The sequence below is a fragment of the Carcharodon carcharias genome, chromosome 19 (assembly GCF_017639515.1).
Source record: "Carcharodon carcharias isolate sCarCar2 chromosome 19, sCarCar2.pri, whole genome shotgun sequence".
Classification (NCBI taxonomy): Eukaryota; Metazoa; Chordata; class Chondrichthyes; order Lamniformes; family Lamnidae; genus Carcharodon; species Carcharodon carcharias.
The window spans coordinates 57,755,377-57,768,981 of NC_054485.1; the positions used below are offsets into that span (position 1 = coordinate 57,755,377).

Consider the following 13,605-nt stretch of genomic DNA (forward strand, 5'->3'; position numbering starts at 1 on the left):
GTGTGCGCGTGCGTGTCTGTGTATGTGTGTAGGGGTATAGGAAAAATTGGGCATCTTGCTGTCCACCTCTACCCTGTGCCATAATTTTACCAGTAGTGGGAGAGGCAGCAGGAAGCCTGCCTGCCCGCGGCCAATAAATGGAATTGTACCCATGGTGGGAGTGTGTGCAGCCTGGTAAATTTCACTGGTCAAGCTAGTGGCTCGTCAAGGAGGGTGGGGATGCTTGCCTCCTTTACAGGCTGCTTGTATCCATCAGAGGCCCACCCCCAAGGTCTTCCCACACCGAGGTACCCCGTCTCCCCTCCCCCCTCGTCCTCCTAGCCGAGGCCTGCCACCCTGGCCTCAGTGAAAGTCTAGACTCACCTTTGTTCCAGGCTCCTTTGCAGCTTGCTTCTATCATGGACCCTGCAGTCCCAACAATGGCCATTTCTCCCAGTGGGCTGCTGGGACTTAGAGTTGCTGGCCATTTGATTGGCCCTTGACTTTTATGCCCCATTGGTATGTTTGTGTCTGTTTTTTTTAAACTTATTTATTGGATGTGGGCATTGCTGGCTGGGCCAGCATTTATTTCCCATCCCCAGTTGCCTTTGGGAAGGTGGTGGTGAGCTGCCTTCTTGAACTGCTGCAGTCCATGTGATGTAGATACACTTGCAGTGCTGTTAGGAAGGGAGTTCCAGGATTTTGACCCAGTGACAGTGAAGGAACAGCGATATATTTCCAAGTCAAGATGGTGAGTGACTTGGAGTTTAACTTCCAGGTTATGGCATTCCCAAGTGTCTGCTGCCCTCGTCCTTCTAGATGGTAGAGGTTGTGGGTTTGGAAGGTGCTGCCGAAGGAGCTTTGGTGAATTCTTGCAGTGCATCTTGTAGATGGTACACACTGCTGCCACTGTGAAGTGAATATTTGTGGGTGGGGTGACGATCAAGCAGGCTGCTTTGTTTTGGATGGTGTCAAGCTTCTTGAGTGTTGTTGGAGCTGCACTTGTCCAGGCAAGTGTAGAGTATTCCATCACACTCCTGACTTGTGTGCGTCTGTAAATGTTTTTGTGTCTCTGTCTGGCTCACACCCCCTGAAGATGGAGCCTTGGGTGAGGGATGGGGAGAGGAAGGAAAGGGAGGAGGCTTCACAACCTTTGGAACTGTACCCCAACAAACATTTTGTCTTCAGGAAAAGAGAAGAAATTACTAAATATAAGCAAAAATGTATGTAAAATTAGATCTCCTAGTAACTTCCTAATGTTGAATTAACTTAGGGTGAACCAGGACTGCAGGGATTGACGGGATCTCCAGGTATGAAGGGTGAAAAGGTAAGTGTGAGGTCTTGACACTCAAGCTCAATGGTTCTTTTTGCTTGTTGCAGCTTGATGTGATTAGTGTATTAATAATCATTCCCTTTCCACCTAACAGGGACAGGCAGGACCTCCTGGGAAAGGACTGCCCGGACTGCCAGTGAGTAATCAGCTTGTATTTATATCGTGTCACCATTAACATGGTAAAGTGTCCCAAAGTGATCCACGGAAACGTTTACAAACAAAATATGATGCCAAACCACATAAGGAGATATTAGATCAGATGACCAAAAGCTTGCTCCAAGAGGCAGCAGGTGCATGGGAACACCACCAGCCGCAATTTCCCCTGGAAGCCACTCACCATCCTGGCTTGGAAATATAAAGGAGGGAGAGAGGGCCAGGGAGAGAATTCCAGAGCCTGGGGGCCAGGCACACCAATGGTCAAGTGATTAATGTTGGGGATGTGCAAGAGACCAGAATTAGATGAGTGCAGATTTCCTGAAGGGTTATAAGGCTGGAGGTGATGACAGTGATAGAGAGGATCGAGGCCATAAAGGGATTTGAAAAGAAAGGTGAGAATTTGAAAATCAATGTTTTGTCAATGTGAGTCAGCGAGCAGAGGGGGTAATGTGTAAGCAAGGCTCGGTGCAAGGTAGGATACATGTAGCAGGGTTTAGGCTGAGCTCACGTTTCTGTAGGGTGGAAGATTGGAGGCTGCCCAGGAGGGTGTCGGAATGGTCAAGAGATACAAAAGGCATGGATGATGGTTCAGCGGCAGATGAGTTGAGACAGGGACAGAAACGGGGAACATTACTGAGGTAGAATTAGACAGTCTTGATGGTGGGGAGGATTTGGGATCAGAAGCTCATCTCAGGACTTGAAGGATACAAGCTGTCTGCTTTGGCCCCCAACAGTTACCAGGGAGCGGGTCAGAGTTAAGCTGCAGAATAGAATTTGTTGCAGGGACTGAAAACAAGGCCTTTGGTTTTCCCAGTATTTAGTTGGAAGGAATTCTTGCTCCAATACTGTATGTCAGATAAGCAGTCTGATAACCGTGGGGCAGTTTCTAGGTTGAGATGGGAGCTGGTGAGTTAGGGCTGGGTGACATCATCGCACATGTGGACACTAACACTGTTTTTGGGTGATGCCACTAAGAGACGAGTGGATGAGAATTAAGAGGGGGTCAGAGGTGAGGGTGTGGGATGGGAGCTGAAAGAGAAACCACAGGTAGGCTTATGGTTGGCACCCTCTCACCCCAGTGGGCTCCAGGCTGGAACGGTGAAGAGGAGATGTTAATGGCCCTCTGTCCTGTTACTGAGAAGCCGCCTCCAGTTACACGCCAGGCTTCAGTCCCTGGGTGGGGCCTGTCTGCTGTCAGGAAAATCCTGCCGATGCCATCAACCTTCTCCCAATTGGGCCATTAAGGGACCTAATTGGTTATCCATCGCTACCAGGCAGGTAACTTCTGCCTCCACATGGTCCCTCACATATGGGAACGCCTCAGATATCTGACCTGGTGTGCTAATTTCCAAGTTTCCTCCTAATCTACCTCCATGGGGCTGGGAAGATTCCGCCCTGTGTGTCCTCCCTCAATCTCGGTCTCTCTTTGCCTCTTTCTGTCCTCCTCTAGCTTTCTGCCTCAGTTCCCCTCTTTCTTGGTCTCTTCCTGTCTCTGTGTCTCCATCTCTCTGACCACCCTTTCCCTGTCAGGAGATGGTGGGAGTGAGCTTGGTGTAATGGTAATATCACTGGATTAGTAATCCAGAGGCTCAGGTTAATACTCTGGGGATAAAAGCAAAACACTGCAGATGCTGGAAATCTGAAACAAAAACAGAAAATGCTGTAAAAATTCAGCAGGCCTAACAGCCTCTGTGGAGAGAAATACGGAGTTAACATTTTGAGTCCGTGTGCCTCAAAACAGTTCTGAAGAAGAGTCATACAGACTCAAAATGTTAACTCTGTCTTTCTCTCCACAGATGCTGTTAGACCTGCTGAGTTTTTACAGCATTTTCTGTTTCTGTTTGTAATACTCTGGGGACACTGGTTCAAATCCCACTATGACGGCTGATGGAATTTAAATTCAGTTAATAAATCTGGAATTGAAAGCTACTCTCAGTAATGGTGACCATGAAACTATCATCGATCTTTGTATAAACTCATTTTCCTTTCGGGAAGGAAATCTGCCATACTTACCCAGTCTGGCCTCCATGTAACTAGAGACCCACAGCAATGTGATGGACTCTTAACTGCCCTCTGCAATGGCTGAGCAAGCCAATCAGTTCATGGGAAACTAGGGATGAGCAACAAATGCTGGCGTTGCCAGTGACACCCACACCCCATGAAAGAAATAGTCAGAAATTGCACTTGGTCAGATTTTGTGAATTGTGTGGCAATTCTTTATGGAGGTAATCTCACTGGTTCAGTGCTAATACGCATTCCAAAAATAATTAAGTTTATTTGTTTATTTTTAGGGAAAGGATGGCTTAATGGGAAAGCCAGGAAATCCGGTGAGTAAATCCTTGGAATTCTGACAGAGAAATGAGAGTGACTGCTGATCCTTGACTTTTACCCTTTGACATTGAAGAATGGCATCTCACCTGTGCCAGTCAAACTCACCTGTTTTCAATCCAGAAACCTAGAGTGTTAGTCTGTAGTTATGAGCCTGGGTGTGGGGTGCAGTCTCCCAGTATCGGTGTGTGAGAGCAGCTTACACCCAGCTCCAGACATAACGTGCCCACCGCCTGCCATGAGAACTGGTCAATGGTTCCCATGCCTGTTGGTACCTGGGTCACCATACCATTGCCAGCTTCACAAAAAAACTGTTCAGTGGCCAGGGGTCAGTAACCAGGTGAACCACATTTAAGATCATTGGCAAAATAACCAGAGGGAGATGAGGATTGTTTTTACACAGTGAGTTGTTGCGATCTGGAACACGCTGCCTGAAAGGGCGGTGGAAACAGGTTCAATGTTAACTTTCAAAAGGGAACTGGATAAACACTTGAAAAGGAGAAAGTGTGGGGCTTTGGGGATAGAACAAGGAGGGAACTAATTGGTTAAATGCCCAATCGAGCCAGCAAAGGAATGATGGACCGAGTGGCTTCCATCTACCCTGTAATATTCTATGGTTAGTTTTCAATTTACCCACTTCGCCACTCAGTGCTCAAAACCTCCTGTAGAGCCATTGGAGGCTGTTCCAGACACATTGTGTAGCGGATTTGAAGGGGTGATGCCCAAAGGTGAGTGGTTGATCTCCAGTCTGAGCCTGGTGCTCTGCTTCCTTTAAGTGTGGCCAGATTGCTGGGAGTACAGGTCATGGGCCCCACCCTCAGCTCTTTAGTAGATGAACCTAATCATTCATAGGCAGCAGCCTATTGTACAATCAATGCCAGGAGCAAAGAGACTGAGCTTGTCCAGTTCTTCACAGAAGAGCATAGGAACAGGAGGAGGCCATTCAGCCCCTCGAGCCTGTTCCAACATTGTGAGATCATGGTTGATCTATATCTTAACTTCATTGGGCAGAATTAGTTGTAAAATCTTCAATGCTGTAATGGAATAAAAATCAATCAATCTCAGATTTGGAAGTTTCAGCCAATGGCCAGCCCCAGGGGAGAGGGTTCCCAATTTCCACACTCTTTATGTTAGCAAGTGCTTCCAGACATCACCTCTGAATGGCCTGACTCCAATTCTCACTTGTTCTGGACCCCCCATCCCCACCTCAACCCCCAACCTCAGACATAATGGGTTAGACTTTCATCCTCAAAGCAGGATGGAGAGTTGGGAAAATTCCCAACTCAGCCTGCCCTCTCTGGGAAAAAGTGCCAATAAGGACAGGATTTTCATTATGGTGCAAGCTGGAGTTGAACCAGCCGACTCGAGGAAAAGCCCTGAGGCAGCCATGGGCTGCGAGGTGCCTGGAGTTAGGAGGGGGGTGGGGGCGCTGTTTAAAAGACCCACCTTGGTGCTGAGTGGTTATAATGAAAAAATAAAGGCCCTCTAAACCTCACCCCTCTCACCCTTTCACACCCCCCACACATTCTACTCCCCATCCATGCCACTTTATGTCCCCCACCCACCCCTTTAGCCCCTCATGCACCCCGATCCTAAGGTACCCCCCCCCACCTACTCCCAATGGCCCCTCATGCCCACACGCCCTCCTCCAAGCTATGACACTTCCATGCCCATTCATCCACTATACATTGTATATAAACAATGAATCCTAGAATGACAGCAGGATGTGTAAAAAAAAAAAGCAGCTGTTCATTGATAACTTTCCACTTTAAAAAAAACCTTACTTTTACAGCAGCTTAATAAAAGTGTTAGGTGTTAATCATCCAGACCTTTAAAGTATCAATAGCAGAAACTGCAAGATCTTGAAACTTCTGTCTTCTGTCGATAAATATTGTACGACTGACAGCACAGAGTTGTCAATCAAGCAATGTTTTCCCTGGGGCTGAGGTGTTTTAGCACTCTAATGGATGTCTGGGCTCTCAGCCAAGAATACATAATGAGAGCCCAGAAATCCATTAGCCTGCATCCGTAACTCACCAATCTTAATTACCGCACTCTGCACTTTCACATATATGTACAGTGAATTTATTACTCCTTTCCGCCCCATAACTCAGACCCACATAACTTACTATTTCCTATGCTAGTGCTATCTATCTCCCACCAGTACTTTGTACACATTGGTATTCCTCTCTGATATTATCTCCTGGTTCCCACGCCCTTGCCAAGTTAGCTTAAACCCTCCCCAGTAGCACCAGCAAATTGCCTCTCAAGGAAATTGGTCCCGCCTCTGTTTAGGTGCAACCAATCTGGCCTGTACTGGTCCCATCTTCCCTGGGGTCAGTCCCAATGTCCCAGGAATCTGAAGCCCTCTCTCCTGTTCCATCTTTCCAGCCAGCCACACATTCATCTGCTTTAACCTCCTATTTCTATACTTACTTTTTCATGTGGTACTGGGAGAAATGTGGCGATTACTACTTTTGAGGTCCTGCTTGCTGATTTCCTACCCAGCTCCCTAAATTCTGACTGCAGGACCATATCCCTCTTTCTACCTATGCCGTTGTGGACCATGACTTTTGGATGTTCACCCTGGTACCAGGGAGGCAACATACCATCCTGGATTCATGTCTGCGGCCACTGAAACGCCTGTCTGTTGCCCTAACTACTGAATGTCCTGTCACTATTGTCAGTAAAAGGAAATGCAGACATCAGTATTTACACTGGAGAAGGAGGTCATCATGTCCTACATTCCAAGGAAACTAATATTGAATCAGGGACAAAGACACACCCAAAATAATATAAGCAAAATCAGAATAATGGAGAAAATAATGATATTAAAGAGGGACAAATCCTCAGGATCAGATGGTTTCCATTCCAAAATTTAATGGAAGTAGGTGAGAACATTGCCAGTGCCCTAACTGTGTCTTTTGACTCCCTTGTTAGTCAAGAATATATCTACCTCTGACTTTAAAATATTCAATGACCCTGTCTCCACTGCTCTCCTGCGCAAGAGAGTTCCCCAGATTCACAACCCTCTGAGAGGAAACATTCTTCTCATGTCTGTGTTAAATGGGAACCCCCTTATTTTCAAACAGTGTCCCCTAATTCTAGTCGCTCCCATAAGGGGAAACATCTTTGCAGCATCCACCCTATCAAGCCCCCTCAGGACCTTATATATTTCAATAAGATCACCTCTCATTCTTCTGAACTCCAATGGATACAGACCCAGTCTGTCCAACCTTTCCTCATAAGATAACCAAGCCCCACCCAACCCCAACCTTCTCTGAACTGCTTCTAATGCAATTATGTCCTTCCTTAAACAAGGAGACCAAAACTGTACATAGTACTCCAGATGTGGTCTCACCAATGTCTTGTACACCTGTGGCAAACATATCTCCTTTTATATTCCATTCCCCTTGCAATAAACAACAATCCATTAGCCTTCCTAATCAATTGTTGTACCTGCATACTAATATTTCCTCATTCACGTACCAGGACACCCAGATCCCTCAGTACCTCAGAGGTCTACAATCTCTCTCCATTTAAATAATATGTTGCTTTTCTATTCTTCCCGCCAAAGTGGACAAGTTCATATTTTCCCACATTTTACTCCATCTGCCAAATTTTTGCACACTCACTTAACCTATCTATGTCCCTTATGTCCTCTTCACAACTTACTTTCCTACCTATCTTTGTATCATCAGCAAATTTAGCAACTATATATTCAGTCCCTTCATCAAGTCATTGGTGCATTTGTAAATAGTTGCCCCATAACTGATTCCTGTGATCTCCACTAATTACATTTTGCCAACCTCAAATAACCCATTTATGCCTACTCTCTTTCCTGTTAACTAACCAATCCTCCATCCATGCTCATATGTTACCTCCTATACCATGAGGTCTTACTTTGTGTAGTAACCTTTGATGTGGCATCTTGGCAAATGCCTTCTAGAAATCTAAGTACACATTCACAGGTTGCCCTTTTTCCATGTTGCTAGTTACTTCCTCAAAGAACTCTTTAAAAAAAATTAGTTAAACAGGATTTCCCTTTCACAAAACCATGCTGACTCTGCCTGATTGCGTTGAGATACTAGATTTGAACATTTTCTCTATGAGAGATGTTAAGCTAACTGGCCTGCTTTCTGTCTCCCTCCTTTCTTCAATAGAGGAGCTACATTCACTATTTTCCAATCTGATGGGATCTTTCCAGGGAATTGTAAGCTCTAAAGATAGAAGCCTAAAGTTATTAAGAGATATTGTTAGGTTAAGTGAATGGGCAAAGGTTTAGCAAATGGATTTCAATGTAGGCAAATGTGGGTCTTCCAGCTGGATTTAAAAAGGATAAAACATGCGACTTTCTAAATGGGGGAAAAGCGAGGAACATTAAGTCCAAAGAGACTTTGCAGTCTAGGACAAAAACAGAATTACCTGGAAAAACTCAGCAGGTCTGGCAGCATCGGCGGAGAAGAAAAAAGTTGACTTTTCGAGTCCTCATGACCCTTCGACAGAACTTGAGTTCGAGTCCAAGAAAGAGTTGAAATATAAGCTGGTTTAAGGTGTGTGTGTGTGTGTGTGTGTGTGTGTGTGTGTTGGGGGTGGCGGGGGGGGGGCAGCGGAGAGATAGAGAGAGAAGTGGATGGGGTTGGTGTGGTTGTAGGGACAAACAAGCAGTGATAGAAGCAGATCATCAAAAGACTTGATGATCTGCTTCTATCACTGCTTGTTTGTCCCTAAAACCACACCAACCCCCTCCACTTCTCTCTCTCTCTCTCTATCTCCCCCCCACCCCGCCACCACACACCTTAAACCAACTTATATTTCAACTCTTTCTTGGACTCAAACTCAAGTTCTGTCGAAGGGTCATGAGGACTCGAAACGTCAACTCTTTTCTTCTCCGCCGATGCTGCCAGACCTGCTGAGTTTTTCCAGGTAATTCTGTTTTTGTTTTGGATTTCCAGCATCCGCAGTTTTTTTGTTTTTAATCTTTGCAGTCTAGGGTTATATTCACTAGAATTTATCAGGTCAAGGGGTGATTTGATCAAAGTCTTTGTGATATTAAGGGTGGATAGAGAAAATCTATTTCTACTGGATGTGAAGTCTAGGACTAGATGGCACAGTCTAAAAGTTAAACCCAGTCCTTTCAGGAGTGAAATTAGGAAATATTTCTCTGTACAAAGGGTGGTAGATATTTGGAACTCTCTTCCAGCAATGACAACTGTTGGTAGATCAAATGTTAATTTTATAACTGAGATTGACAGATTTTTTTTACCCGAAAGTATTAAGGGATATGGGGCAAAGGTGGGTAATTGGAGTTTGGTCGCAAACCTATGTTAGTTGCACACTCTCATTAAACAATGAAACAGATTTTCCTATTTTCTGGCACTGTGCTGTATTGCCAAGGCTGTTGTAAAAAAACAAGACTGTAATATCAAAGAGCAGCCAGCAGATGCTGATGCTGCACTTTGGAAAGCTTTGCCATTTAGTCCAGAGTTTGAAGTGTTCACTCTAACACTTTCACAAGGTTCCCTGGGTTACCAACTCTCCTTGGACGTTTTCATGGACATTTCATTCCATGGCCTCCTGGGTCTAACTGCCCAGCCCAATCAAACAGATTTTTTCAATATTTGTTCAATATTTTTCTATCAAATGATGATAAAAGAGGAATAACATTCAATGAACATAAACAGAAACACACGTTCTTTCGCAATGCCTCAACGATCTTCCTCCTGTGTTTTATGCTCATAGCAGAGTTCTGAAGATGAATGTCCACTTCCTGGAGACTCCAGGGCAACCTTGGAAGGTTGGCAACCTTCAGTGCAACCATCAGTGCAATAAACCAGTTGTTGTTGAAATAGTTCCAGTCTACCTTTACCTGTTAGGCTTGTCCTGGGAGTATTTGATGGGGACTGTGAAGAGGGAGATTTACCCTGTAGCTAATCCTGTGCTGTACCCCTCCTGGGGATGTTTGATGGGGACAGTGTAGAGGGAGCTTTACTCTAACCCCGTGCTGTACCTGCTCTAAGTGTTTGACGCTGACACTAGGTGATATGTGACTGAAATGTTCACTGCCAAAATCAGGTTTAATTATGCCTCAATGATTGTATTTTGAATATTTAACTTTTAAAATTGATAAACTAAGGCTATTAATGTATTGTTAGTAAAGCATTGCCAGTGAACGTTGAGGCCACTGGATCAACAGGTACCCGCACCACCCACAATATAGAACCACCTTCTCTGCTTCAGTGAAATGAGCACTGGAGCCTTTGCAGTGCAATAACTTCCCTTCCAGCTTGAGGACAACTCAGCAGTCTGGCCCTGTGCTTTGTACAGATTTTCCCTGATGCTTTTGTTTCTCTGCAGGGTGCAGCAGGAATCCCGGGGACTCCAGGAGATACAGGACCAAAGGGCAGCAAAGTAAGTGTCTACCATCCATCACACTTTAAACAAAGGGTTTCCATTCCCCACTCCCAGTCACACATTTACTCGCTGTTAGCCTCACCCTAGCACACTCGGCGCTGATCATTGCGCCCCCCCCCCCACCCCACCCACCCATTGCAAGCCTGATGCCCAAGGTGGGACCCTCAGTACAAACACGCACGTACTGCTAATGGGTACCAACACAGCCAGCAAGAATGGAATATTTTCAGTCGCCAGAGCAGCTTGCCAACACTTGTACTGGTGCAAAGGAGCTACCCATGGGACTGCCCAGTGAAGGATCGGAGTGACCTGATTCTGTACCATAAACCTGGAAGGACTGAGTCTCTCAAACTCTGACTTTCTCCAAGAGAATGAGGGCCTCTGTTTTGAGCTAATCAACCTGGCCCTATGCTGGGGCCTGTGTGCTTCATTGCCACCTGGTTTCTGCTGGGCTACTGCAGGCAAATATGGTCTTTTGATTGCCCCATGTTATCTCCCAAAGCTGCATTCTGGAGTTCCCAGGGTAAATAAAAGCTCACTGGTTAGACATAGCCAGAGCATTCCAGCAATGACCCCTCTTCCCAACCTCACACTCATATCTCCAAGCTTCCTCAATCCCAGGCCCCATCCTTTACCTCATCTTCAAGCTGCCCCTCAGCAACATCACCATGAAACATAGGATCAGCCTTGACATCAAGCCCAATGACATTCAGCTCCAACTCCTCAGTCTCTCAAGTCTCTATGTTCTCAGGCTGCTTTACTAGCACCCAGTCCTGGATGAGCTGCGGTTTCCTCTAACAAAACCTTGGAGACACCAAAGTCACCATCCCTGACTCCACAAACCCACTGATTCCATTTCCCTCTTTCAGGCAGACTCAGACCGTTCACCAGCCTGTGTGTCCCGTTTGATTCCAGTTCAACTTCCAACTCCATACCCTCTCCATTATAATGTTTATCTCCTTCCACCTCTATAATATCTCATGTCTCTCTCCCTGCCTCAGCTCGTTTGCTGCTCAAACCCTCACATGCTTTTGTTACCACTAAAGCTTGATGGTAGCCTGGCCAGCATCCACTATGCACCTTCTGTAAACCTCAGATCATCCAAAACTTTGCTGCCATCATCCTGAGTCACACAAAGGTCAGCTCATCTATCATTCCTGTTCTCATTGATATGCAATGGCTCCTGATCCCCCAAATATCTCCAGTTTCAAATTCTCCTCCTCATGTTCATATTCCTCTCTGTTCTTGCTCCTCCCTGACTCTGTAACCTCCTCCAAACCCTACAATCCCCTGAGAACTTGTTGACTCTGCCTCCCTGTGCATCGCCCAGCTCCTTTGTTCACCCAATGTGGCCGTGTCTTCAGCCACCCAGACTCCACATTCTGGAACCTTCTCCCTGAATCTGTCCACCTTGGCCTATCTTTAATACCTATACTTGAAGCCACCTCTTTGACCCAAGCATTTGATCATTCCTGCCAATATCTCTTTCCTTGATATGGCATCCATTTTTGTCTTACTACAACTCTATATAAAGTCTTCGAACATTTTCTATGTTAAAGGTGCTATGTAAATGCAAGTTGTTGTTGAGCTGGGAGTGTTAGATGGAACTTGACTCCAATGTTTGATGCTGACACAGGAGGTGTCAAAACATGGGAACGTTCCCACTCTCCAGCCCTCAGGGTAAATTGATTAACATAACCACCAAAAAGCCTGTGCTTCCGAGAAAGAGCTGTGAAATTATTGGTGCACATTTTAAGGATTGTCAAACAGCAGAATAATCCCAAGGTTTTGAAACATTCTATAGGCATTGGTTTGCTGCACAATCCACTCGATTGAGTTCCTGAGCCCACTCAGTTCCTCTGAGTTCAGTGGGAGCTTCCCAATGGAAATGGAAGAGGGGGAGAAGAGCAATTGATGAGCTTTGGAGAATGTTAATGCAGTGATTATACCACTGCACCAGTGTCCCGGCGGCCCCAGCCCAGGGGTCAAACCCTCTCGTGTAATTTTGAGAATTTGAATTCAGTTTTAATAAACTGGGAATAAGAGGCTATCATCAGTAAAAGTGGCCATGAAGCTGTTGAATTGTTGTTGGAATGGGGGCACAGTGATGTAATGTCACTGGACTAGTAATCCAGAGGCCCAAGCAAATGCTCTGGGAATACAGGTTCAACTCCCACCCCAGCAGCAGGTGGAATTTAAATTCCACCTGGATTATAAATCTAGGCTCAGTAACGGTGACCACGAAACTATCATTGATTGTGGTTAAAAATCTATCTGGTTCACTAATATCCTTTAGAGAAGGAAATCTGCCATCTTTATCTAGCCTGGCAAACCCACAGCAATGTGGTTGACTGCCCACTGAACCGGCCTAGCAAGCCATTCTGTTCAAGGGCAATTAGTGATGGGGTAACAAGTGATGGCCTTGCCAGCGATGCCCAAACCCCATAAAAGAATCAAGAAAAAATAGACCCATCTGGTTCACTAGTGGTCTTACCCCGTCTGGCCTATATGTGGCTCCAGTCCCACACAAGTTTGGTTGACTCTTAACTTCCGTGTGAAGTGGCCTAGCAACATGGTTAGGCAATTAAAGATGAGCACTCTGAAGACTTGTCACCAATACCAACCTCCCAGTAATGTTTCTTTTTAAACTCAGCCCCAGAAAGTTCTCGTGTGTCACCTATGGACATTTTTACATGGGCTTCATGGGCATGTTACCCAGACTCCTAATGGTGGGACTAAAATTACTTTAGAAGAGACACTAGAGGCAAACAACCAATTGTTTAAAAATGAAGTTTGTATTTTGTAATTTTATCTTGTGTTTTAGGGACAAGCTGGAGAGCACGGGATCCCAGGTCACCCAGGGGCCCCTGGTGTGGGGTTACCTGGGATACGGGTAAGTATCAGCTATTCACTTAAATTTCAAACTCCAAGCCACCTCTTCAGCCATGGGTGGATTAGCAGTGCTTCAGTGGCCAGCCAGTGTCACAAAGCCTTGGTGGTTGAAAGATGAAGAACATTGTAACTCCCCACACTCCTCCCTAAGGTGCCCTGAGTAATGCGGGGAAATTAACAATAAAATTTCAGAAGGAAATGGAGTAAAAACAGAAAATTCTGGAAATACTCAGTTGGTCTGGTAATATTTGGGTGTGAAAGGAAAAGTGTTAATGTTTCAGGCTGATTACCTTTCATCAGAACACAGGGTGATACTGGCCTGGTTCAGCTGGTGATAATCAGGCCTCCCTCCGGGGAACAAACACATGGGATACAAGTCTCTTCAGTCCTCTGGATGGAGGAGTATGGTGAGTGAACTGAATTTGACACAGACTTTGTCAAATGCTGGAGGCAAGAACTGCACCAGGGTGTAGCTCATTACACCAACCTGACTCACAGCCTCG

The 13,605-nt window shown here is 45.6% G+C and overlaps 1 protein-coding gene across 5 annotated transcripts in view; it reads left to right on the plus strand.

Moving 5' to 3' along the window:
• The window catches only part of col16a1 (collagen, type XVI, alpha 1), a 512,937-nt gene that overhangs the window by 282,106 nt on the left and 217,226 nt on the right, over positions 1-13,605 (plus strand). For all 5 annotated transcript variants that reach the window (XM_041212846.1, XM_041212840.1, XM_041212847.1 and 2 more), the window contains 5 exons: positions 1,253-1,306; positions 1,407-1,448; positions 3,760-3,795; positions 10,154-10,207; positions 13,035-13,103. In XM_041212846.1, the coding sequence (XP_041068780.1) occupies positions 1,253-1,306; positions 1,407-1,448; positions 3,760-3,795; positions 10,154-10,207; positions 13,035-13,103 (255 nt within the window). The remainder of the gene's footprint in view (positions 1-1,252; positions 1,307-1,406; positions 1,449-3,759; positions 3,796-10,153; positions 10,208-13,034; positions 13,104-13,605) is intronic.